The following is a 27,828-nucleotide window of genomic DNA, read 5'->3' on the forward strand; positions in this document are numbered from 1 at the left end:
GAGTCAGACACAACTTAGCGACTGAGCACGCAAGATAAGCTTCAAAATAGTACGTGAGTGGGGTGGGGTTTCCTATAGACCAAATAGCTGGTAATTGTCAAAGCTGAGTGATGAATATATGGTGGTTCATTGTCTGTCTACCTTTGACTATGATCGAAACTTTCCAAAATAGAAAGATTTTCTTGAATAGCTACTGAATCACAGAAAATTATCTTTAAGTAGTTGAAAAAGAGGAACAGAAAGAAGAGGCAAAGAGTGGGTTCTTTATCCCAGAGCCTCTGGAGGGAGCCTGACACCTCTTTCCCGTGGGGTCACTAAAGAGTCAGACACGACTAAATAACAAGAACAGACTTGCTGGACTCAGGGTTGCGACAAACCTTCAATTCGTAAAACTTGCAGTATCTGCAAAGCGCAGTAAAGCGGAGCCCAATAAACACGGTTCGCCTGTATCAGAAACGGATGCTGAATTTCACTAATGCCTTTTCAGTATTTACTGAAATAATCTAGTGTCCTTCCTGCTGTACCCAAGCCGCCATGCTCTCTAACAAACGCGTGTCTTGCTTCTTCCCTTTCTGCTTTCTTTCGCCACCTCATTTTCACTCCATTCCCTTCTCAACTGCTCCTGCCGCGGGCCCTTCCTGAGGAAGCTGTGTGTCTGCATCGCGTGCGGCAGTAGAAACTTGGAGCCTGCTAATCCCGGGATTCAGGTAACACCGACAAGGTCTTAACTTGGCAATGCAAGGGGGCAAAACAAAGTTAAGGATTCAATGCCGACAGGAAGAAACAGGTAGTCCTAGATGGTCCTTGGGGGAGCGGGGGTCGTGCCCTTCTCTGGAACAAAGGAGGTGATGCTGACTTCCTTTCGTTTCTTTCTAACTCGATGCCAAGGAAGAAATACACCCTTTCCCCAGGCCTGTGGCACATTCTGAAATTCTTCACGTCCCGTGCCAGCAAGAAACAAGAAGGTAAAGAAGCCAAGGCCAAAACAATCTCAGAAAATACAGCAAGATTCCGCAGCTTGACACTCCAGCCCTCCGGCCTGAACAAACTCAGGAAGATCGTCTGGCCCACGGCTGCTTCTGCAATATCTCTCACCTTCCTCTCCAGGGAGGCTGGACGTTTTTGAGTTATGTTTTACAAACCACAGCCTGGCAAGACACCTTCTTGTTCTGCGGCACCCTTTGCGGGCTTAGTGCATCTCCCACTGGTGATATTTTTCTGATTAGAGGTTCAGGATGGTTGATTAAAAAATAAAGAATATGACAAAGCTTCAAGAAAACCACAAAATTTAAATGTGAGGTTTTCTGAAAAGAGAAAGCAAACAACCTGTTTTTATGCACATCTACTCAGGTTTCATTGCTGTTTCAGATCCTCCTGGAACCCTTGAGGGAAAATTCCAGAGTTCTACAGAAGGACTCAGGCGCTTATCTCACCTCTACTAACAAATATTGCTTCGGGCGGGGCCAAAACTCGGGGTGTCAAAGAAGTGGAGTGCTCTAGTCTTCATAACACGTCTAGAAATTGTTCCAGGCAGTCCCCTTGAAACACGTAAATTAATCAGTTCTTCTCTAAGACTAATAACAAAAAAGAAAAAACAGTACAGCTGACCCCTAAATAAAGGGCTTCCCGGTGGCACTAGCAGGAAGAACCCACTTGCCAACGCAGGAGACACAGACGTGGGTTTGATGCCTGGGTCAGGAAGATCCCCTGGAGAAGGAATTGGCAACCCACTCCAGTGTTCTTGCCTGGAGAAGCCTGCGGACAGAGGAGCCTGGAAGGCCACAGTCCACGGGGTCACAGAGAGTCGGACATGACTTAGCGCGCCCGCACATGGACCCCTGAATAACACTGGTTTGAACGTCGCAGATCCACCTATGAGCGGATTTTTTCCCCAGTAAGTTTGGTGTCTGTATTTTCATTTTATAGTTCTTTAATTGTGGTGGAAAGCTTGTGCTCAGAGTTCACAACACATGGAATCCAAAGAACTAGGGTTTGAGTTTTGATTTTGTCCAAACTGCTTGCGCTTCCTGCCCTGGGTTAGTCATTTATCAATTCCTGCATTTATCAGTCCCTTTGTTTTTGAGGCAGAGACAGCAGTCTGCAGATTTCTGACTGTGTGGAGGGGGCGGGTGGGATGGGGGTTGGTGTCCAATCCCTGCGTTGTTCAAGGGCAACATAAATTCTCTGGTGGGCTTCCCTGGTGGTCCCGTGGTTAAGAATCAGCCTGCCAATGCAAGGGACGTGGGTCGAGCCACTAGTCCAGGGAGGTCCCACATGCTGCGGAGCCACTCAGCACCTGTACCATCTCTCCTGAGCCCACGAGCCGAGAGCCAGTATTCTGCAACAGAGGTCACTGCAACGAGAAGCCCACACACTGCAACTAGAGAGGAGCCCTCGCAGGCCACAACTAGAGAAAGTCCTCGAGCAGCAACGAAGACCAGCACAGTGTTAATTGATTACTTTTTAAAAAGTCCCTGTTGCTCCCACAGAATGAGCCACCTGCCTATCAGTGTGTGCGCTCAGTCGTGTCTGACTCCTTGCAACCCCATGGACTGTGGCGCGCCAGGCTCCTCTGTCCATGGGATTTCCCAGGCAAGGATACTGGCGTGGATGGCCATTTCCTTCTCCAGGGGATCTTCCCGACCCAGGGATGGAACCCACATCTTCTGGCAGGATTATTTACCATTGAGCCATCAGGGAAGTTCCGTGATCAGAAACGGGAGAGAAAGATATAAATTGAAAATTTGCCCCATGATGTCTTATACACAGCTAACTATACAATTTCTCCAAATTGGTTTTAATGGCTGACCAAAAATTAGAGGAGATGATTTATAATGATCCCTGGAAATACTAGTTTTATGATTTTCTTGACGTCGCAAGTCTGTATTGGGTTGATTTCAATTGCATACAATAGATGGTGGTTCTCACAGGTTTTTATCACTGGGGAGCAGGGTGAAGACCTGAGCACAGAGCCCACTAGCATCTATACGCAATTAGCCCGGTTACATCGGAAAACAACTCAATACGGTGCTGAGAAGAAAGAGGTCTCGAGAGAAGGGGCCAAGCCATCATGCTCATCGGCTGCAAGATCTTGAGACGTTATTAATTTAAGCCCCAGCTTTAAAATGAGAATACCAGCATCTATCAACGCTTGGTGGGACTGAAGAGCAAACACAGGCAGGACCACTGAACAAACGCGTGTTGAATAAAAAAATATTGAAGTTGCCAGCTCAGGTACACTGCTATTTGGGACGAGTGCTTTCTTTGTTGTTGTTTTAATTTATTTACTGACGTATAGTTAATTTGGGCTTTCCGGGGTGGGTGGCGTTAGTGTAAAGAACTCATCTCCCGATGCTGGAGACATAAGAGATGCAGATTCGGTCCCTGGGTTGGGAAGATCCCCTGGAGGAGGGCACAGCATCCCACTCCAGTATCCTTGCCTGGAGAATCCCATGGACAGAGGAGCCTGGCGGGCTGCAGTCCATGGGGTCGCAGAGAGTCAGACACGACTGAAGCAACTTAGCACGCGTGCCTAGTTGATTTACAATGCTGTCGATCTCTGCTATCCGGCAGAGCGATTCCGTTACACACACACACATATATATATTCTTTTTCATATTCTGTTCCACTGTGGTTTATCACGGGATATTGAATACAGTTCCCTGGGATATAGTAAGACCTTGTTCTTCATTCATCCTGCGTGTAACAGCTTGCATCAGCTAATAAACACCAAATTCCCCGTCCCTCCCGCCGCCGCCGCCCGGCCCCTTGACAACCACAGGTCTGCTCTCTGTCTGTGAGTCTCTTTGCATTTCACAGATGAGTTCCTTTGTGTCAAAGTTTAGATTCCACACGGAAGTGATAACACACGGTATCTGCCTTTCTCTTTCCGGCTGACTTCACTGAGTATGATCAGCTCTAGGTCCACCCATGTGGCAGGCAGGTGCTTTCTTATTAACAGGCAGAACCCGTGAGAATAACACACACCCAACTAACACTTGTTGAGAAGGCACAGCATGCAAGGAGTGGTTAGTGATCACTGCGGCTCCACGGGGTCAGCTCCACGTCCTCCAGTACAACAGCCTTGTCCAGACAGATAAACAGATCGGTCAGCTTTGCCATAGAATACAGCTGTGTCTCATCCTTGGACCACCATGACTCTCGGTGCTCAGTCACTCAGTCATCCCCGACTCTTCACGACCCCAGCAGTGGCAGGCAGATTCTTTCTGACTGAGCCCCCTGGGAAGCCCTGATTACTCTTCACCCACTGATTTGTAGAAGGATTCTTGCTGAAGTGTTTCAGGACAATACATAAAATCTGAATGCAAAGGAAGAACTCCTGGGTTAAATTCCCTGTACACACTTTCTACTTCTATGTCCAGGCTTCTCTATGTCCAGGCTATAAAGCTGTTTATAGGAACTAACGCGAAGCAACCTAGTTCTATTCGGAGAGTCAGATTCCACTGAAAAGCTATATTGCCATGGACTGTGCCCAAGGTATTTTAACCTTTCTGGACTTTAGTTCCGCTGATGCTAAAATGGAAAGCATTCTGTCTGTAAACTAGGACCTACCTCCTTAAATGGTCCTCTGGTGTCTGACAGGAGTACTACACCAGTTTTACTGTTGCTGTTGTTTACTTGCTAAGTCGTGTCAGACTCTTTGCAACCACCATGGAGCCTTGCGATGCCAGGCTCCTCTGTCCAAGGGATTCTCCAGGCAGGAACGCTGGAGTGGGCTGCCAGGCTCTCTTCCAGGGGATCTTCCCGACCCAGGGATCCAGCCCGTGTCTCCTGCATTGGCAGGTGGGTTCTTTACCACGGATCCACCGGGAATCATCAGCTTTATAGATAATGTCATAAAGTTTCTACTATGAGAGAGCTTGGCTGTGTGTTTATAAACTAACACCCTTCCCCTAAGGGGATTTCTGTTGAAATTGATAAGCCTATTCCCTGTTCCCATAAATTACTTTTAGCAGGGGCCGACTCATTGGAAAAGACCCTGATGCTGGGAAAGATTGATGGCAGGAGGAGAAGGGGACGACAGAGGATGGGATGGTTGGATGGCATCACCCACTCAATAGACATAAGTTTGAGTAAACTCCGGGAGTTAGGGAAGGACAGGGAGGCCAGGCGTGCTGCAGTCCACGGGGGCACAGAGAGCTGGACGTGACTGAGCAACTGAACGGCAGGAGTATATGTCAGTGACTACTTCAGAGGTGTGACTGTGGCTCCTGTTTGCATAACACTGTGTCTTAGGGATACGTGTGTGTGTGTGTGTGGTGATGGCTCCTCTCGATGTCACAGAAAGGGGCTCCTACTCCACCAGCAAATTCCTTGATCCCCGCATCCTGACAGGAATCTCCACCTCATGCTTCTTTCTTCCTGTCAGAGGATTTACCAGTCTCAGGCTAAACACTCACGGTCACTGAGCCTCTTAAATCAGCCGGAAACCTTCATATTCAAAATAAAATAAACGCTGATTCCTAAGATGTCCATGCTCACTCTTGTCCTTTCTGCTTGATCATGTCCAATTTACCTCGATTCCCACTCAGAATTGTTCTAGGAATGACATGTTCTAGACCTAATTTTAGCACAGGGTTCTTAAGTTTAAAACCTCAGGCTGTTTATCAAAATACACATTAATAAAATTATGAAAAGACACCGACTTTCCAAAAAAAAAAAAAAGTTACTGTGGGGGTAAAATAAGAACACAGTATATTATGAAACAAACCAGGATCTAAGGAAAGTTTGGGGTTTTTTTGGTACATTTGTTACTACTTTCTAGAAAATGATGGGAAATTTGGGCAACAGTCCAGCCAAGAAAAGAAGTCCGTGGGGAACAGAGACCAGAGAAACGCCCAGCTATGGTGGATGCGATCCCTGTGGATGTGATGGGATCAACAGCACAGAGGAGAGAGGTTAGACTCAGAGAAAGGCGTGGAGGGTCCCTCTCCAAGACAAGAAGCAAGGACATAAAGAATGACAACAGGAAGAAAATTCAGTGTGAAGGGAAGTATTGACATATAACAGGGTGTTCTGCCAAGATTTCCCATGGGGTCCAGGAAATATGAGGCCAAGACGCATTAGAAGCAGCCACAGTCGGTCAGCAGAGGAGCTCTTGTAGTTTCAAACAAAATTTTACCGAGGAGACTTGCAGAACATGAGCTCCTGAGGAAGTAGCTAATATTCTGTGAGAAACATAAGAGAAAATTCCAACAAGCAGCTCAATTATGTACCATTGCAAAGTAGGCAGGTGCAGCCTAAACTCTTTTTCTTTCTTAGAAGCTTTTCCATTCCAAAGCTGGTCATCACAAAACCTGGCAACAAAAGTCAAAAGTGGTTCCCAGCTCAAGAACCGTCCATGAGTCCCCAAGGTCACACGTGAGAACACGATATGTTTTACTCTTCAATGAATTTTAGAAAGTTTGGTACTCAAGAGTTGGAATCCTTCATCTCCAGAGCTGCAAACCTCAAGGTCTACAGTAGATCTGGACATTACTTCGGCTCTTCGATTTTTATTACAGCAGTTTTATTGAGATATAATTCACATAACATAGTTCCTTACTTAAAATGCATCATCCAACGGCTTTTTGCACATTCAGAACTGTACAATCGTCACCGCAATCAACTCTACAAGATGTTCATCACCCACAAAAGAAACACCATGCCTCTTAGCGGTCACTCTCCATTTTTCTCCTTCTGGTCGTGTTGTTGTTGATGTTTAGTTACTCATTCGTGTCCAGCTCTTTGCGACCCCACGGACTGTAGCTCACCAGGCTCCTCCATCCATGCAATTCTCCAGGCAAGAACACTGGAGTGGGTTGATACTTCCTTCTCCAGGGGATCTTCCTGACCCAGGGATCAAACCCACATCTCCTGCATTGGCAGGCGGATTCTTTACCGCTGAGCCATGAGGGGCAACCACTAACCTACATCCTGTCTGTAGATTAGCCGATTCTTGACACTTCATGTAAATAAAATGTTTTCAGTGAAGTATAGTTTTAAAGGCTCATCCACACTGTAGCATGTACCAGTACTTCTTCCTTTCTGTTACCTAATCATATTTTCTCATACAGACATGCCACATTTTATTTCTTCATCCATCAGCTGACATTTAGATTTTCCCACTTTCTAGCTATTATGAACAATGCTGCCTATGGACATTCATGAACATGGTTGGATGCAGATGTAAATTTTCAACTCTCTTGAGTATATGTACACCTAGGAGTGAAATTACTCTAACCTTTAATTTTTTATTTGAAAGTGCCAAACTTTCAAACTATACCAAAGCAGCTAAACCATTTTACACTTTCATCAGCAATGAATGAATGTTCCAATTTCCCTGCATTCCTTGCCAACACTTATTTTCTATGTTTTTGATAATAGTCATCTTAGTGGGGAGAAGGCAATAGCACCCCACTCCAGTACTCTTGCCTGGAAAATCCCATGGATGGAGGAGCCTGGTGGGCTACAGTCCACGGGGGTCTCAAAGAGTCGGACATGACTGAGTGCCTTCACTTTCACTTTTCACTTTCATGCATTGGAGAAGGAAATGGCAACCCACTCCAGTGTTCTTGCCTGGAGAATCCCAGGGACGGGGGAGCCTGGTGGGCTGCCGTCTATGGGGTCACAGAGTCGGACACGACTGAAGTGACTTAGCAGCAGCAGCAGCAGCAGCAGCAGCAACAAGCAGTTACATGCTGTCTCCTTTTAAGCATAGTTGAAAAAGCATGCTTTAACTTTTTTTGAATGATCGCAGTGGTATAAATGGGCTTCCCAGGTGGCGCTAGTGGTAAGGAACCCGCCTACCAATGCAGAGACATAAGAGACGCCGGTTCAACCCCTGAGTCAGGAAGATCCCCTGGAGGAGGGCATGGCAAGCCACTCCAGTATTCTTGCCTGGAGAATCCTTTGGACAGAGGAGCCTGGTGGGCTACTGTCTATGGGGTCACACAGAGTTGGACACGACTGAAGCGACTCAGCAGCAGCAGCAGCAGCATTTTAGTAGATATAAAGTGGTATCTCAATGTGGTTTGCAATTCTCTGACAATAACATTGAGCATAATTCATGTATTTATTGACCATTTATATATCTTCTTGGAGAAATGTCTGTTCAAATTCTTTATTGTTTTTTAATTGGGTTATTTGTCTTTTTATTATTAAGCTATAAAAGTTCTTTCTAGAACAAGTCTCTAGTCAGATATATAGTTTATAAATATTTTCTCTCATGCCATGAGTTATCTTTTTACTTTCTTGATGGTGCCTTTGCCATAAAAAAGCTTTTAATTTTGATGAAGCCCCACGTGTGGGTTTGTTGTCATATCTAAGATAACATTGCCTAATTCAAGGTCATGAAGATTTATACCTATGTGTTATTCTAAGGGCTTCACAGTTTTAGTTCTTACATTTAGGTCTTTGATTCACTTTGAAGCAATTTTTGTATGTGGTGTAAGGTGGGGCTTAAATTCACTCTTTTGCGTGTGGAAAGGAGATCAAACCAGTCAATCCTAAAGGAAATCAACTCTGAATATTCATTGAAAGGACTGATGCTGAAGCTGATGCTCCAATACTTTAGCCACCTGATTCGAAGAGCTGACTCACTGGAAAAGACCCTGATGCTGGGAAAGATTGAAGGCAGGAGGAGAAGGGGACGACAGAGGATGAGATGGTCGAATGGCATCACTGATTCAATGCACATGAGTCAAACGAGCAAACTCTCAGAGACGGTGAAGGACAGGGAAGCCTGGTGTGCAGCAGTTCATGGAGTCACAAACAGTCTTAACTATTGAATAACAACAATTGGACTTAACTATTGAACAACAATCCAGTTTTCTGAGAACTATTTGCTGAAAAGACTGCGCTTTTCTTATTGAATTGTATGGGGACCCTGTTGAAAATAAACTGATTGTAATGAGAATTTGTTTCTGGGCTCTCAATTTGCCTCCATGGATCTATGTTTATCCTTATGCCAGTATTACACCATCTTGATTACTGTAGCTTTGCAGTGAGTTTTAAAATCAGAAAGTGTGATTCCTCAAAGACTGTTCCTCTTTTTCAAGGTTGTGTAGCTACTGTGAGTCTCTTGCATTGTCATAAAAATTTTAGGATCAGTTTGTCAATTTCTGCAAAGAAGCGGGCTGGAATTCTGATGGGATTGCATTGAGCCTGCAGATTAATTTGGGCTATTGCCATCTTGACAATACTCTGTATGTTCATCTTTCTATTAATACTTTTTTAGGTCTTCTTTAACTTCTCTTGACAATGTAACTTTCAGAGTTTGACTTGTACTTACTTTATTAACTTTATTCCCAATTATTATATCATTTTAGTGCTATTATAAATGGAATTGTTTTTCTTAATTTCATTTTCAAATTGTTCACTGCTAGCGCATAATAATACAATTGACTTTGGTGTATTGAATTTGTATCTTGCAACTTTGCTGATCTTGCGTATCAGTTCTAATAGATTTTTAGGGGATTCCTTGGGATTTTCTATATGATAGTGATATTTTTCCTTCTTCCTTCCCAATGTGGATGGGTTTTATTTCATGTTCTTGCCTAAATGCCCTGGCAATACACAGTTGAATAGAAGCAGCAAAACTGAATGTCCTTGACCTATTCCTGATCTCTGATTTTGCCTTGACGCCTATCAACCCCTCAAATAGACAACTATCACTAGATAAATGAAGTAGGGCCAGTATGGTATTGTAATTTCTCCTTGTAATTTAAAATTCCCTAAGATGATGGTAAGAGAGTAAATTGGTATAAGCCCTATTGTGGGTAGTTCAACAAAAATCTGTTTTACAAATGCACGTTCCCTTTGTCCTAGCTATTCCATCACCAGCCCCATATCCTGCAGAGGTAGCTCCCTTTTATGAAAAATGATGGATGGACAAGTTTACTCAACAAGACACTATCTGTCACATCAAATGCACTACACCAAGGTTGGACTCAGTAAAGTGTAGGGCGTTTGAACAACGAAATTCTGTGTAGTTGAGAAGAGAATGTGGAATTTGTAATACATTAATATAGAAATACCTTAATACATTAAGCAAAAAACTCTAGATGCAAAAGACTATATGCTACTCTGTATTTTAAAATGGCAAGAAATGTATAAACAGATTTGCTCATACACGTGTAAAGTCTTTGGAAAAATACATTAGAAAATAGTAATAGTAAAAACAGGATACCAGAGGACACAGTAGGAAAAAGACAATGAACTGTAATTTTTGTGTGCTTTCTCAATTTGACCCATGTAAACATGTGACCGATTCAGAAAACTAGCTTAAAAAGTGAAGAATAAAATCTAATGCCATGAAAGCCAGCAAACAGTTAACAGCAAGTTAAAGGACCGTCTTTAAAGGACCAGAAAGAAGTGGTGACAGGTGGTATCGAGAGTTTAGACGCTGTCAGAGCCTCAGCTCTTTTTCTGAGTCTGCCGCTAACTAGAAACTTAGAGACAGAAGTCGCTTGACTTTTCTGGACTCAATTCCTTTGCTGGAAAGTTCTGTGGTCAGGCTAGTTTACAGATTACACAACTAACAGATTGAACGTCTTCTGAGGCCAACGCTATGCGCTCTCCTTTTTGTGCATTTGAATCTCAAAGCCACTCTACAAAAACAAGCTATTTCATTAAAACTTGGAAAGAGACTGTGTGATCTAACAATGCTACTTCTTTTTTCCTATTTATTTGGCCACACCGAGTCTCAGTTGCAGCACGTGGGGTCTAGTTCCCTGACGAGGGACGGAACCCGGCCCCTGCACTGGAAGCCTGGAGTCTTTAGCCACTGAACCACCGGGGATGGCCCTGAATGATTCTTTTAAATGACTTTTTTCTTAAATTTTACAAACAAGTAAGAAAACTGTCAACTTGGGAATATCGGGTTACTCTCGAAACCCTTCTGTGCCGGGGAAGAGAGCAAATACCACTAACCGAGCAGCCAAAGACCCACTATAGAAAGTGAAAGCACATCTCCTGGGCTCAGTTCCCCAAATGCGCTCACCATCAGTCAAAGGCTGCCACACAGGGCTGCGAGGAACTGCTCACGTCCCACAGTGACACTGAAGTTCTGTTACATTTAACACTGCTCTGAATACACAGACCACTGTTTGTTAAAAAGGTTTTTTGTAGCACTGACGGACATGCACTGCCATGTATAAAACAGAGCTAGTGGGGAGCTGCTGTACAGCACGGGGAGCTCAGCTCGGCGCTCCGGGATGACCTGGGGTGGAGTGGGGAGGGGGGCAGGGAGGCCCAGGAGGGAGGGGATGTGTGTGTACACAGAGCTGACTCGCTTCATTGTAGGGCGGGACTAACAACACTGTAAAGCAATCGTACTCCAATAAAAAACAAAAAAAACATGTAAAGGGCATTATTTCAAAAATTGATGACATTGGACTATGGGATGTGAATAGGTAACAGTATCATATCAAAATTAAATTCCTAGATATTTATAAAAAAATCAAGATGAATGTAAGGATTTCATTAACTCATTTTATAAAAGGAGAAACACAGCTGTAGATACAGCTATTGGAGTCGTCCCTTTCCTAGCAGAAGGCAACCTGGGGCAGACATCCTTGCAGAAGCTGTGATCACCGACCACACACCACCCTCCCTTCTGTGCATTATTAACCTGACCGCATCAGTTTGCCGTGAACTGAATCCAGGTGCAAGCACAAGCTTGATCTGACCCAGGAGGAAAAATGGAGACACCTACGTTTAACCTACAGCTCAGCTCGAAACCCCTCCCAGTCTGTGTCCTCAGGGCTGAGGGCATTTCCCCAGCTCTGAGGTAGCTGGGCTGCGGCCCGCCCGACGCCTCAGCACTGAACTTTAGAATGACCGGAGCAAACGCAAGGCTGTGCGGTGAGATCAAGAGTGCTCCGAGCTGTACTCTGCCCCAGCCTGGATTCTCCTGCTTGACCACCTGCAGTGGGGTGTGTGCAACTTGTATCCGGCTCCCGGTTTCTCTCCATCACGCCCCCAACCTGCCTCCCCGATGTGGCTTTTCTAACTCAGCACAGGTTCTGAGCAGCTTCCAAACAGAGGGAGCCAAAGCGCCTCCTCTCTGGCTGCCCCGAGCACCCTCTGCTATCTCGGGGTTCCTGCGCTGACTTCTCTGACACTGGAGGAACCCGGGGGCTGAAGCACGTGGGGCCCCTGTGATCTGCGAACCAGGATGGGCAGGCGTGATGCAACCCCACGGTACCCGCGGCGCACGGCTCTCAGATCCGCCATCAGGGCTCTTAGGAGACGGTTTAAACACCAGCTGCCTCCATCGGTGAGCGGTGGGGACTGCCCCTCCGTCCTGCCGCATGCCCTGGGCCCTCCTACCGACTGAGATCACGCTGATAAACAAGGCTCTCCCGCACAAGCCTCTATTTCAAGCTCTGAGCTCAGAGTCAGGACACAGCAGAAATGTGGGCTGAAGCCCAAGAGCGCCGGGCGGCAGCGGAGGTCGTGGGGCAATCCACCTGCCCCCGGAGCCACGTGAGTCAGCAGATCTGGGTGCCTGAGGTGTTCTCGGAAGAATGCATGAATCACCTGTGGACGTCAGCCAGCCTCCTCTCTCCGTCCCCTGACCTGGCTGGCACATAGGGACCCAGGTTTGGGCAGCTCAGGTGGCAGGCAGGGAGGCTATGCCTGTGCCCAGGATACAGGCTCCCTCTGACCAACAACCCAACCATTGCCACTGTGGTCGGTCCTACAGCACCTGCAGGGGTCTCAGCCGGCTCCCCGCAAGGGGTTAATTATTAACAGACCTGGCACCCTACAGCGAAGGAGGAGAGAGCGACATGCTTCCTGGACTTCACGCTCACTTAACCCGAATACAGCTGTGCCTTCCCTGCCCTGAAGGCCTCTGCAAGCGCACCACTGCATCCACGGCTGCGAGAAAGCCCAGCCCGCCGCCGGGCCACCACGAGGCGGCAGACCAAGGCACAGATCTGCGTCCCAGCACATGCAACAGGTGTGTGACCGAGGGATCCGTTGGTTTGACCACAGGCCTCACTGTTCCAAAGCAGCCACTAGGCGGAACGGTGGGGTGGCCTGATAAAGGCTTCTCTGGTGGCTCAGTGGTAAAGAATTCGACTGCCAATGCAGAAGACGCAAGAGATGTGGCTTAGATCTCTGGGGCAGGAAGATCCTCTGGAGAAAGAAATGGCAACCCACTCCACGCTGGAAATCCCATGGACAGAAGAGCCTGGGGGGCAACAGTCCATGGGGTCACAAAAGAGTCGGTAAAGGCTCAGGTATGGCCTCAGCATGAGAAAAACCACCTGCTCCTCCAGCAACACCTCGATTCATGCTCATCCCTGGGGTTTCTACACGCAGACTTGTTTCCTTTCAGCGTCGGGCGGTGGGGTCAATGTCAGCACGGTCGTCATGGCTTAGTGTCGTTTCTTCTTGGCCCCTTCATCAGCCCGCCCATCAGAGGCAGGACACATATGAATTTGGGTGTACATACACAGATACGCAGGAGATGTGGGTTCAATCCCTGGGTCAGGAAGATCCCGTGGAGGACGAAATGGCAACTCGCTCCAGTATTCTTGCCTGGGACCCAAGGACAGAGGAGCCTGGCAGGCTACAGCCCACGGAGTTGCAAAGACTCGGACACGACTGAGCGCACACACACAAATATAAACATGCATCTGTTCAGTTCAGTCGCTCAGTCGTCTCCGACTCTGCGACCCCATAGACTGCAGCACATAAGGCCTCCCTGTCCATCACCAACTCCCAGAGTTTACTCAAACTCATGTCCATGGAGTTGGTGATGCCATCCAGCCATCTCATCCTCTGTCGTCCCCTTCTCCTTCTGCCTTCAGTCTTTCCCAGCATCAGGGTCTTTTCCAGTGAGTCAGCTCTTCGAATCAGGTGGCCAAAGTATTGGAGTTTCAGCTTCAGCATCAGTCCTTCCAATGAATAATCAGGACTGATGTCCTTTAGGATGGACTGGTTTGATCTCCTGGCAGTCCAAGGAACTCTCAAGAGTCTTCTCCAACACCACAGTTTAAAAGCATCAATTCTTCGGTGCTCAGCTTTCTTTATAGTCCAACTCTCACATCCATACATGACTACTGGAAAAACCATAGCCTTGACTAGATGGACATGCGTGCACCCCTGCATTTGCTCCTTCCTATAATACCTCTAAAAGAGCGTCAAGACAGCTTACTGCACACTACCAAATGCTTCTCAGTTTAACAGTGGTGAAATTTTGCCCAAAGCTCCCCAGCAGAATGACACTTCTGTCTCATTTGCCAACAAAGCATCACGTAAGTGTGCCAGAACCAGTCTCTGGCAAAAGACACAGGACCATCGTGATTGGCTTAGAGCAATCATCCTCCCTATCGCCTCCACCCGGGGCTGGGGTCGGGGCCACCTCTCAAGCCCTCAAATCACACAGAGGAGGTGACATACCCAAGGGGAACGGGGCTTCTTACAGGAAGAAGGAAGGGCGGTGACAAGCGTGGCTATCAGAGCAGCAACTGATTGTATCTGCTGCATTAACCTGCAATCCGCACAGTGAAATGGGCTGAACCCTCTGAAATGAGGGAGACTTTGTGCGTCACATGCATAATTTTCCAGGGAGAGGATACACAGTGATCATCATCTCTCAGCAGGCTCATGGACCCGAGAAAATTTTATACCCGTTTTCCTTTTAAAGGAGCACAATCCTTCATCTTAAATTTACAGAGCACTAGGGTTTCCAGAAACACATGCCCTAATTCAGAAGATGCAAATGTCTTCCCGGTCTCATTAACCGGCTCCTAGGGCAGGAACCAGGAAACTGCGCGGCCTTTGTCAAACTACACTCGTCTCAATGTGACTCCTCCTTGAATTCGTCCCTAGAGACCGATTTTTCCGGCTTCTAGGGTAACTGTTGTTGTTTAGTTGCTAAGTCATGTCCGACTCTTTGCGACCCCATATACTGTAGCCCTCCAGGCTCCTCCGTCCATGGGATTTCTCAGGCAAGAAGACTGAAGTGGATTGCCATTTCCTCCTCCAGGGTATCTTCCCCACCCAGGGATAGAACCTGCGTCTCCTGCTTGGCAGGCAGGTTCTTCACCACTGAGCCACCTGGGAAGCCTCGGGGTGTTAAATCCTGAGCAAATCCGCCGTGCGGCCTGTTCAACACTCATTCTTCTAAAGGACAAGGGGACCGAGGGGGCGTCTACAAAGGGATGAAAGACACAGGATTGCAAATTCTCACGACGAAGAAGACAATTTGTGGCTTGAAAGTCAAAGAATCAAAGCCAAGGCTGGACGTGGGGCTGAAACCAACACAATATTGTAAAGCAATTACGCTTCAATTAAAAGTAAATTTTAAAAAATTTACGATATCCTCCCAACTCAGCATTAAAAAAGTCGAGGCAGCTTGTCCGTTTCACTGTGTCTTCAGGGGTTTCTCCCAGTGGCCCCAAGTGCGCTGTTCAGAGTCCTAGACGCACGACCATCACTTGGGTCAGCTGTGGGGACGGAAAGAGATGGAACCGTCTGGAGCCTTCATCTTCCAGCGCTCCCTCAGCTGTTCCATTTCTCTATCTGAAAAGGCTTCACAAATACAAAGGCATTGGCAGCAGCCACTGCAGGGGAGGGAGGGGCGGGGCATTATGAAGCCTGTGCCCTTGGGTGTGGCTGTGACATTTTTGCCAGGCAGACAACTGCTGTGCAGACAGAGATGAAATTATAGAATCCAGATTCACCCTGTAGCCACCTCGGCCGCAGGGGGACCCTATAAAATGACCATCCCGGACGGGACACTTTGGAGAATGAAAGAGGATACTGTTGAGCATGAAACCAAGACAAGTGATGTGAGGACGGGCAGGCCCCGCTAGTCAGAGGCACGGCCTCCTGCTGGTCCGTGCTTGACAATACTACTCTCCTCTGCTTTGGTCTGTGTCCTTCACCCAGAGCTTGGCATGTAGCTTACATTGCGTTAAATGTAAACGTCGCCATTCCCTTCTCCAGGGAATCTTCCTGCCCCAGGGATCAAACCTGGGTCTCCGGCATTGCAGGCAGATTCCTTACCTTCTGAGCCACCAGGGAAGCCCCATTAAACATCACAGAGAATGCAAACCAGCAACTAAAATCACAGAGCATACCATAACACATCATGACCGGGAAAGTCTGCTCACAGGGAGCCTTCCGTCTTCACTGCAACAGGACTCTGGCTGTCTTTGAGCGACAGCCACGCTGGTAGCCTTGCCATTGAAACTAACTGACGTTCACTCTGACTAAGGCATGAAGACCATGTGCATGCTTTGGTTTTTAAATCTTTGATCCAGAATATACCCGAGTGACTCACTGGACTATTTTGGTCTTGGGAATCAAGCTGCAGTGGGTCTTGCTGCAACCAACACGTGTCGGGGTAGACAGAGGACCTCCTAAGAAACCACGAGCACACGTGCGGAGACCAGGGGATCCTGCAGACCCGATGGGGCAGGCACCGCTCGAAAACCTCCTGAGCCCTGATCATATTCCTGTATGTTAAGTCATCTCCAAATCCTCTCCGGGGTCAACAATCATTTATGTACATTAACCCCTCTTCTCCAAGTCCTCTTGGCTAAAACAACATCTCAAATCTAGGACTCTGGGTTTCTAGCTTCTTCATCACTGGCCAAAATAAAAAATAAAAATAAATTTTAAAAGATATCTTACCAGGGAGGCTTAAAGAATAATAAATCACTTTTAAAAACATACAGCACTGGATTTCTGAGCTCACAAGTAAAAATACTGATTATAAAAATTTAGAGAACAAAGAAAGGGGCAAAGAAGAAAATTAAAATTACCCAAATGAATCCCAACCACCCAGGCAAAGCTAACGTTAGTATTTCAGTGCATGACTTTGCAGACTATTTTTGTGAATATATCTTTAACCATTTAATATATATATGTTAACATAGATACAGAAATTTCTCATACAATCAAGACCTCTCTGTGTATGTAATTTTAATACCGCTTTTATCCCTTAGCATTTTATTGTGACTATTTTTCTGCAGACACTAACCATAGTTTTGTACACGTTTTCTTTTTTTAGTTGCAAAATATTCCATTCAAATGGAATATGCAAACACGGGTTGTAAAGATGACTATTTATACATAATTGTTAAGTGACCAGTGGCATAGCTAGCATGCCTTGGTTGCAATGAAATACGTTTGGCTCTTTTAAACAAAACACAAGTGGGAAATGATATGCTAAGTCACTCAGCTTCAAGAACTTACAGTCAATCCACTTAGAAAAAATTCAAGACCTCTGAAGTGGACAGAGATCCAAATGAGGGTGGTATGAGACACATTTCTGTATAGGCTGACCAGAGAAGACACTCTGGGAGGGCAGGTTTGCCGATACTCCAGCTCCTAGCTTGTGTGTTTATTTGCCTGCACTGAGTCGTGGTGGCGGCATGCAGAATCCTTAGCTGCAGTACGTGGGGTCCAGTTTCCTGACCAGGGATTGAACCCGGGCCCCCTGCATTGGGAGTGTGGAGTCTCAGCCCCTGGACCACAGGGGAAGTCTCAATAATTTTAAAATCATACATCATTACTCTAAACATTGTTATGCTTTCTGCAGGCTTTGCCCTGCACCAGAGAATGCCCATATGCCCTCAGCGGTGGCAGACCCCTGTAACCCCATGGGCTGCAGCCTGCCAGGCTCCTCTGTTCACGGGATTTCCCAGGCAAGAATGCTTGCATGGGTACCCATTCCCTGGGAAATCCCACGGACAGAGGAGCCTGGCAGGCTACAGTCCACGAGGTCACAAAGAGTGGGACACAACTGAAGTGACTGAGCACACACACACACACAGCATAGCGTTTCCAGGATGTTCCGTGTTGTCTCAGCAAAAAGCCTGAGTTGAAAACCATTGCTTAATACTCAACCCGGCGGCAGTGAACGTGGAAGGGAACGCAGTCCTGAGCCTCTAGAAGAACCAACCAACACACAATTAAAGGAAGCTCGCCACAATGGCATTCACAGCTCCACACAACCCCCTTCCTTCCTCCCCTGCCCCCTTGATCATCTCAAACCTTCCTAGTCACAGATCACACACTTCCTAACAAACATCAGCCCATAAGCACCAAACAACGTGATGCCTGCGGAGCAGGCCAAGCAGGTGTTTTTCAGTATTAGATACAACAGCAGCTCAAGATTCCTCCCCAAGAAGTGTTGTTGTTTTTCAGTCGCTAAGTTGTGTCTGACTCTTTGAGACCTCATGGACTGCAGCACACCAGGCTTCCCTGTCCATCACCATCTCCTGGAGCTTGCTCAAACTCATGTCCATCAAGTCGGTGATGTCATCCAGCCATCTCATCCTCTGTCACCCCCTTCTCCTCCTGCCCTCAATCTTCCCCAGCACCAAGGTCTTTTCCAATGAGTCAGCCTTTACATCAGGTGGCCAAAGTATTGGAGCTTCAGCTTCAGCATCAGTCCTTCCAATGAATATTCAGGGCTGATTTCTTTAGGATGGACTCGTTTGATCTTGCAGTCCAAGGGACTCTCAAGAGTCTTCTCAACACCACAAATTGGTCCTGAGAAGTATTAAAACACCCAGCATTAAAGTATTAAAAGTATTAAGTATTAAAAGATCCCAGCATTCTTGTCTTTTCCTATGCATGTTTGTTATATATGGTCACTCATCCTCTGTTTGGAGAAGGCAATGGCACCCCATTCCAGTACTCTTGCCTGGAAAACCCCATGGACAGAGGAGCCTGGTAGGCTGTAGTCCATGGGGTTGCTAGAGTCAGACACGACTGAGCGACTTCACTTTCACTTTTCACTTTCATGCACTGGAGAAGGAAATGGCAACCCACTGCAGTGTTCTTGCCTGGAGAACCCCAGGGACGGGGGAGCCTGGTGGGCTGCCGTCTGTGGGGTCGCACAGAGTCGGACACGACTGAAGCGACTTAGCAGCAGCAGCAGCAGCAGCACCCTCTGTTGTTGTTTAGTCGCTAAGTGTGTCCAATTTTTTCGACCCCATGGGCTGTAGCCAGCCAGGCCCCTCTGTCCATGGAATTCTCCAGGCAAGAACACTGGAGTGGGTTGCCATTTCCTTCTCCAGCGGATCTTCCTGAGCCAGGGATCAAGTCCATGTCTCCTGCATTGGCGGGCAGATTCCTTACAGCCGAGCCACCAGGGAAGCCCATGAAGGACAAGATTTGCCCAGAAATACCAGAACCGCAGCATTCAGAGCGACACAAGCAGGCCACAAACACCCCCTGGCCTGTAGACGAACGATGAAGCTGTAGCTCAGCACGCTTAAGAACTCTAGCCAAAGCCCTCAGACTAACACAGGCTAGAAGTGGGGCTCGAACCAAGGTCCTTTGGGCTGGGGGTCTAGAGTTCAGTCTAGAAACTACTTCTGTCGTTGCCCCAGGGGGGACGGAGGCGGCTCCACGCAGACCCGGTAGCACCGAAAAGCACAGTGTGTTCTGGTGTCGTTTTATGGTAGCACTGCCTGTTCTGGAATCCAGAGAGCAGCCAAGCTTCTCCCGGCGGCTGGAATGTCCTTGCGACACAGGTCAGCAGACCAGAGTCCATGCCCTGTAGAGAAGATGCTGAGCTGCCCCTGCTCACTGAGGCGGCGGCCCACACTGTCGCTCCGGCCGGCTGTGCCCCCGGCGGGATCCAAAGCCCACTGGTGAGGGGCTCTGCGCACGGCCAGGGGCTGCAGGCAGGGCACGGTGCAGCCTGGCGTTTGCACGTTCCGACCCCGAGGGCGTGCGACTCATTCCCAGGGCGAGCAGAAAACCCCCCTCACTTCACCTTCCTTTCCAAACCGCCTGCTTTCGGATTTCTACACAGAAATCCTGACCGAAACTGACTTCGTGCTTTCTGAAAAAGAAAGCAATCTGACTGCCAAGCAGGGAGGAAAAGTTATGGAAAGTGGTGCATAGCACATAGCTGGCTTCTGGTTTTTTTTTTTTTTTTGGTGATGTGTGATTGACAATTAAAGTGGAATCTCGCTGGCCTGGGCTCGTTCCTGGCCACTCCGGAGCCAGAGAAGCTGGTGACAGTTCCCATAACTATCAGAACCAGACTTGGAACAGAAGGCAGAGGCCCCAGCTGACCTCCGCCGGCCGAGGGGCACCTCGGGGGTGCTGGGCAGCAGCTCCCCGGAGAGGCCCCCGGAGGCCAGAGCACCCCGCGGCTTTCTCAGCAGCCCGCCTTCCCAAACCAGCTCAGCCCAGAACAAAAACGACCCTGTCAGGCACCACAAACAGTGGGAAAAACACGCCTGTGGACAAAGCAAGGCCATTCAGCGGCCCCCGAGGGCTGTTTCCCACCCCTCGGGCACAGGGACCCAACAACACCCGCAGAGTCCGCTGTAGAAAGGGAAAGAAAGACACGTCTGTGGGAGGAGGAAGGCGTGAAGTCCAGGGCAAGCTGTTTCTCTTGTTCTTTCCATTTCACTGCGACCACGTGCTGCCGCTGGGCAGGCTGCGGGCTGAGCCAGGGGTGCCCACAAGAGGTTTAGAAACCGTGTCACATGGACCCCTAGGGACCACGGGGGAGTGGAGTATAACACGGACAGGAAGCGAGGGTTGTCCTTCAGTCGCTCAGTCGTGTCCGGCTCTTTGAGACCCCATGGACTGTAGCACGCTAGGCCTCCCTGTCCATCACCAACTCCCGGAGTTTACCCAAACTCATGTCCATTGAGTCAGTGATGCCATCCAGCCATCTAATCCTCTGTCATCCCCTTCTCCTCCTGCCCTCAGTCTTTCCCGGAATCAGGCTCTTTTCCAGTGAGTCGGCCACAATCAGCTTCCAAGATGCTCTAGTATGTGTAGGGATCGACTCATTCCACTTTGCCCCGGACATTCCTGGTTTTGAAACTGAAAGCCCGCTGGACATCGGGCACTGCATGCAGGATCTCAGTTCCCCAACCAGGGATTGAACCCTTGCCTCCTGCAGTGGAAGCATAGAGCTCCAACTACTGGACCGCCAGGGAGTTCCCCAACTTTCAATTTTAATAAAAATTTATAAACCAAAACAAAAACAAAAACACTGAAAGTCCAGTCCCAGTTCCCCGGGAACCCACTCAGTCCCTGGCAGATCGGTAGGGTTTGTCATCCTGTAACTAACAAAGATCCAGATTATAGATTTTACAGCTCATGTTAACAAGTATAAGATAAAGAAGAACAAAGGAACCGTCATTAAGTCAGAGATTCTTAGGACTTTGTGTTCACGTCTATTCAACTGTCACAGTATTTCTATGAGGTCCATTTTACAGATAAGTAAACTGTGTACAGATGTGAGAGTTGGACTATAAAGAAGGCTGAGCGCTGAAGAACTGATGCTTTTGAACTGTGGTGTTAGAGAAGACTCTTGAGAGTCCCTTGGACTGCAAGGAGATCCAACCAGTCCATTCTGAAGGAGATCAGCCCTGGGATTTCTTTGGAAGGAATGATGCTAAAGCTGAAACTCCAATACTTTGACTACCTGATTTGAAGAGCCGACTCATTGGAAAAGACCCTGATGCTGGGAAAGATTGAGGGCAGGAGGAGAAGGGGACGACAGAGGATGAGACGGTTGGATGGCATTGCTGACTCAGTGAATATGAATTTGAGCACACTCCAGGAGACAGTGAAGGACAGGGAAGGCTGGCCTGCTGCCGTCCACGGGGTCACAAAGAGTCAGACACAACTTGGTGACTGAAGAACAACAACAGAGAATCAGACTCCCCAGGTGGCTTAGAGGGTAAAGAAACTGCCTGCAATGCAGGAGACCTGGGTTCGATCCCTGGGTTGGGAAGATCCCCTGGAGAAGGAAATGGCAACCCACTCCAGTAGTCTTGCCTAAAAATTTCCATGGATAAAGGAGCCTGGTGGGCTGTAGCCCTTGAGGTTGAAAGAGTCAGACACGACTGAGTGAACATGCTCGAAAACTTAGAATCAGAAAGCCAAGTGCCACAAGGCTGCATGACAACTAGTCATCAGGAGAAAGCTCATAAGCATCACTTGACTTGTCTCATCTTGAGAGGGCAGCTTGCAGCCCTTAAGGGAAGGTCCGCCAACTGTGCGGCTTTCCCATATGCGAAACTGAGGCAGTACACCCCTAAACGCCAACCCTACAGCTTGCTGCATCCCAAGACAGCAGAATTTATCACCTCAGACGAGAACGAACGGCTCTCTCTCTTTAAGTATGTTTTACCTGGGGCTACAAATGTTTGTTGGTGTAATTAATTACTATTCTTCCCCAAACATATTTTTTTAATCATTCATAGAATTTCAAACATTAGAATCTTCCCTAATTCAATGTCATCACGATCTTCGGTTACACTAACCTTTAGCTGCTCTCCTAGAAATCCACATTCTTAAGTGTGAAACGTGCAGATCCAAATATAAGTTTAGTTAGAATACCATGACTGCCATCAAGATGCTTTGGGGCCTTTGGACAGGAAGCACACCTTTACAAATTCTTCTGTATTTCTGAAACGCGCAGTAGAGACACTGAATGCCCTCTGAAAGCACGCACATCTCCCCGTTTTTCTGAGCCTCCCTGTGGTTTGTTCTGGACGGTGGGATGTGAGTAGAAACGGCAGGTGCCCCTTCTAGTTCAGGAATCAGTGAAAAGCCCAGGCTGGAATCTCTGGTCCCCTCCTCTCCTGCCACAGACACCTTCAACACCCACTTGCGGTACATGGCGTTTCTGCAAGAGCGCAGTCGGAGCCTCGTCCAGCTGTACCCGACGTGAAGTGAGTAAAAGAGCACTTGTGTGAGGTCACTGAGGGTCGCTGGTTACTGCCTCACCCCAGGGGAGCTCATCCGGGCGACCTTCTTCTTCCTTCCTATTTTTCTCAATTATGAAATTTCTTGCATGGGTCTTAAGAAAAAACATCCAAACTTAAAATAAGGCAGGAGGAACTTCCCTGGTTGTCCAATGGCTAAGACTCCATGTTCTTCAAGATAGGGGAGCCCAGGTTCGATCCCTGGTCGGGGAACTATATCCTGCATCCTGAAACGAAGAGTGAGCACGCTGCAACTGCACACGATCACCCTGGCCGCTGGACTGGCCCACGTGATCAGTTCTCGTCACTGAAATACGAGACGTGAAATACGTCACTTCCGGGCTGAGGCAGCAAGATGCGCCGTCGTCATGGAGACGGGGGACAAGACCATCTTCTCCAGATGGTACGACCACACGATGACAGAGCCGCAAGCCGGCCGGGTCACTGAGTCATTGTGTGGGGCGGGGTTTCCTGACGATTCATTTGGGACATAGGGCATGAGTAAGGAATAATATTTTTCTTGTATTAAGCCACTGAAATGTGAAGGTTTTCTGCAAGCTAGTCTAAGCGGGTGAGTATAGTAAGAATAATAACTCCGTTTCAATGAAAAGATAACTGGAGTCTTGAGAATTCATACCCCAATGTTTCTTCATCAAATCGACCATTGCCTAATTATTGGGTTGGCCAAAATTTTCCTTCAGGTTTTTCCATGAGATATTAGGGGAAAATCAGAAAGAACATTTTGGCCAAAACAATACTTCTTTTAAAACTTTTATTTTATATTGGAATAAAGTTCTTGAGTGCCCCTTGGACTGCAAGGAGATCAAACCAGTCCATCCTAAAGGAAATCAATCCTGAATATTCATTGAGGGACTGATGCTGAAGCTTTAATACTTTAGCCACCTGATGTGAAGAACCAACTTGTTGGCGAAGACCCTAGTGCTGGGAAAGATTGAAGCTGGGAAGAGAAGGGGACGACAGAGGATGAGATGGTTGGATGGCATCACCAACTCAATGGACATGAGCTAGAGCAAACTCCGGGAGATGGTGAAGGACAGGGAAGCCTGGCGTGCTGCAGCCCATGGGGTGGCAAAGAGTTAGACATGACTGAGTGACTGAACAACAACAAAAAACAGTTGAACAATGTTGTGCTGCTGCTGCTAAGTCGCTTCAGTCGTGTCTGACTCTGTGCGACCCCACAGACGGCAGCCCACCAGGCTCCCCCGTCCCTGGGATTCTCCAGGCAAGAACACTGGAGTGGGTTGCCATTTCCTTCTCCAATGCATGAAAGTGAAAAGTGAAAGTAAAGTCGCTCAGTCCTGTCTGACTCTTAGCGAACCCCATGGACTACAGCCCACCAGGCTCCTCCGTCCATGGGATTTTCCAGGCAAGAGTACTAGAGTGGGGTGCCATTGCCTAGTTTAAACTAATTCAGTTATCCACATGCATGTATCTATTCTTTTTCAGATTCTTTTCTCATATAGGTTATTCCCCTGTGTTGTACAGCAGGTCTTTGCTGATTATTTATTTTATATATAGTAGCCTGTATATGTTAATTCCAACCTCCTAATTTATTCCTACCCACCATGCTTCCCCCATGTCTGTGACTCTGTTTCTGTTTTGTAAATAAGTGCATATGTATCTTTTTTTTTTTTTAGATTTCACATATACGTGATATGCTATTTGTCTCTGTCTGATCTATTCACTTTGTATGACAATCTCAGAACTTTAAATTTTTGTATAAATTGATGAGATGTGGAGTTTAGAGGACACGCTGCCCCACAACAGAAGACTGAACCAACTAAAAAAATCACCAAATAACGTTTTACTACAATCTAAAAAGAATTCCATGCACACAGCTCAAACGAGTTTAGATGACAGAATTCTACAGGAATGAAACAAGAATTACAACGACAATAACCGTGAACAGCAATAATGATATAAATACATCAGCTGAGGGCCTATGATACCCCCAGAACTACATTCTTTGTTTTATTTAGCTATGACATGTAATAATCATCACAACAAAGTTAACAAATTAGATACTGAAGCAAACAGCTGGCTGCCCACTCAGTGTGCTAACAAAATCAAAGCTTTTCTGAAAACGGGTGGCAGAGATGATGGCACCTCCACCAGCCTCAGGAGATGAAAAGCAATTAATGAGTTCATGTCTGGCACACACCCCTAGATATAATAATGATATTTACACTTTCCCAAGGTTAAGAAAACCAGTCAATCCTAAAGGAAATCAACCCTGAATATTCACTAGAAGGACTGATGCTGAAGCTCCAATACTTTGGTCATCTGATGCAAAGAACTAACTCATTGGAAAAGACCCTGATGCTGGGAAAGATTGAGGACAGGAGGAGAAGGGGGCGACAGAGGATGAGATGGTTGGATGGCATCACCGACTCAATGGACGTGAGTTTGAGCAAACTCTGGGAGATGGTGAAGGACAGGGGAGCCTGGCGTGCTGCAGTCCATGAGGTGCCAACGAGCAGGACACGACTTAACAACTGAACAACAAAGGTTAAAAAAAAGAAAGAGGAGCCTAAAACAGAGACTAGAGGTGGCCCACAAAGCCCAGATAGTCACGGACTCTTTACCAAGAAAAGCTGGCTAACCGCTAGCTTACACCAACCACGGTAAACTAACCCCTCCTGCAGATATGGGTTTGAGGGGGAAATAAAGAACAGCATTCAGCTCCAGGTTTGAAATCTGAGAAGTCGGCTGGGAGCCCCTGAAAAGCTTTTCCTTCCTGATTAAAACAAGACCCAGAGGAGAAATGACCCCCTTCTTTTCCAGCCCTTTGAAGTCGTCAGGTGCTTGCTGTGGTTCAGTGGCTCAGTTGTGTCCGACTCTGCGACCCCATGGACTGCAGCAGGCCAAGCTCCTCTGTCCTTCACGATCTCCCGGGGTTTGCTCAGATTCATGCCCATTGGGTCAGTGGTATGTAGCCATTTCATCCTCTGCTGCCCCTTCATGATATTTAGGGCCAGAGAGCAACCATACCAGAAAGAAAAAGCCAAGGAAGTCACAAATTGAAGAGATTCCCGCCCAAGCTGGAGCGTGGTTAAATGACTGACTTAAGGAACTCTGGAATGCGGGTGCCACCCCAGGTGTCTTTGTGTAAGAAAGCTCTGCTGCTGCAACCACTTCTGTCGGGATTCAGCTAGTGCAGGCGACAGAACCCTACTCTCTTTCCACTGTCCCTCAGTAAAGGGCATCACATCCCCAGTAAAATGGAAGCGGAGAAGCTGCTCTCAGCAGTGTCCTCCTTCAGAACAGGTAGGGGGTCCCCCACATGCCCCCAGCTCAGGTCTCTCTAACTCTCGCTCAGGAAACCAAGCTCCAAATCTTTGAAATTCAGCCTTGAATAGTATTAACAAATGCTCCAGCAATCCCCACGTCACAAGGTTAGAATCTTGCATTTATAAAAAGATTTTTGTGAGCAAAATGCTGTTGACGCCATCCCTTAAAAATGTTGCTACTTATGAAATACTATCCCCAGACATGTATGTTCAAAATAACCTCGATATCTCTTTATAAAAGTTCCTTGAGTGTACCTTTTCAATTGCCCTGAGTCTCCCTAACATGAAACAAAAGTCACCTTGAGCTCGGTCAGTCAGGCTCTCGGTAAGAAATGTCATCAAACGTGTATGCGCCCATGACAACGTGAGAAGGTTATTCCCTCTGGCACGGTCGGAACATCTGTGCTGATCATTTACTCTGGTCAAGACTGGCTCCTGGGGATAATGACTTAATCACTGGAGCCTGGGAGCTTTCACCAAGCTCAGAGGCTGTCACTGCACTGGGTGATGAAAAAACCACTGCTGGCTAACAGACACGGGCCAAGTTACAACACCTTCCCGATCCTTCTCTGCTTGCCTCCACAGAAACACAACAAAGGATGCCTACTACGGCACCGGGAGCTGAGTTTGTCTGAGTACAGCCCTTAAAAGCTGAAGACTTCTACAGTCATGGTTGTGACCTGCCAGGCATCAGAACCTTTCAATTCAAGGCAGTGGTTTTTAACCTTGGCTGTACTTTCCCATCCCCAGGGAGCTTTAAAACATGCTGATGCCTGGACCTACCTCTGGCGTTCTGATTACTTGTTCCAAATGCAGCCTGGGCACTGGTGTCCAAAAGATCCCCCAGGTGATTCCAATACACAGTCGATGTTGAGAAACACTGACCCAAGGTCAACGGCAAATAGAAGAGTATGTAATTACAGAGCTACACCCAAGAGAAAAATAACTAAACTGCATTTAACAGAGGGCTAATAGAGAGGAATAGAAAAGGTTCCTTCCACTATGTAACACTTCCAAAAAGAGCAGGAAATCAATTACTATTAATCAACAAGCAACTCAAAAATACACACACACACTGCAAATTATTTAAAGAAAGGACAAAAAAAGTAAAATAAAATGAGGGACTTTAGCTACATAAATTATAGGTTGTGTTATGCTGTGTCATGAAATCAAAAGACGCTTACTCCTTGGAAGGAAAGTTATGACCAACCTAGATAGCATATTCAAAAGCAGAGACATTACTTTGCCAACAAAGGTTCGTCTAGTCAAGGCTATGGTTTTTCCTGTGGTCATGTATGGATGTGAGAGTTGGACTGTGAAGAAAGGTGAGAGCCGAAGAATTGATGCTTTTGAATTGTGGTGTTGGAGACTCTTGAGAGTCCCTTGGACTGCAAGGAGATCCAACCAGTCCATCCTAAAGGCGATCAGTCCTGGTGTTCGTTGGAAGGACTGATGTTGAAGCTGAAACTCCAATACTTTGGCCACCTCATGTGAAGAGTTAACTCATGGGAAAAGACCCTGATGCTGGGAGGGATTGGGGGCAGGAGAAGAAGGGGATGACAGAGGATGAGATGGCTGGATGGCATCACCGACTCAATGTACATGAGTTTGGGTGGACTCCCGGAGTTGGTGATGGACAGGGAGGCCTGGTGTGCTGGGATTCATGGGGATGCAAAGAGTCGGACACGACTGAGTGACTGGACTGAACTGAACTGATGCTGTGTTTATGAATTTATTAATAATTTTTCTTTCCAATTCGATTTCCCCTTAGAAACAGAAGTTATTTAAAGAGTGAT

At 47.2% G+C, this 27,828-nt stretch overlaps 1 protein-coding gene across 3 annotated transcripts in view; it reads right to left on the reverse strand.

Moving 5' to 3' along the window:
• The window catches only part of MAP2K6 (mitogen-activated protein kinase kinase 6), a 106,385-nt gene that overhangs the window by 43,648 nt on the left and 34,909 nt on the right, over nucleotides 1–27,828 (reverse strand). The window contains exon 1 of one of the 3 annotated variants that reach the window (XM_005221341.5): nucleotides 22,278–22,858. In XM_005221341.5, coding sequence (XP_005221398.1) covers nucleotides 22,278–22,305 — 28 coding nt within the window. In that variant the 5' untranslated portion in view covers nucleotides 22,306–22,858. 3 annotated transcript variants of the gene reach the window in all.

Source organism: Bos taurus, chromosome 19 (genome assembly GCF_002263795.3).
Source record: "Bos taurus isolate L1 Dominette 01449 registration number 42190680 breed Hereford chromosome 19, ARS-UCD2.0, whole genome shotgun sequence".
Classification (NCBI taxonomy): Eukaryota; Metazoa; Chordata; class Mammalia; order Artiodactyla; family Bovidae; genus Bos; species Bos taurus.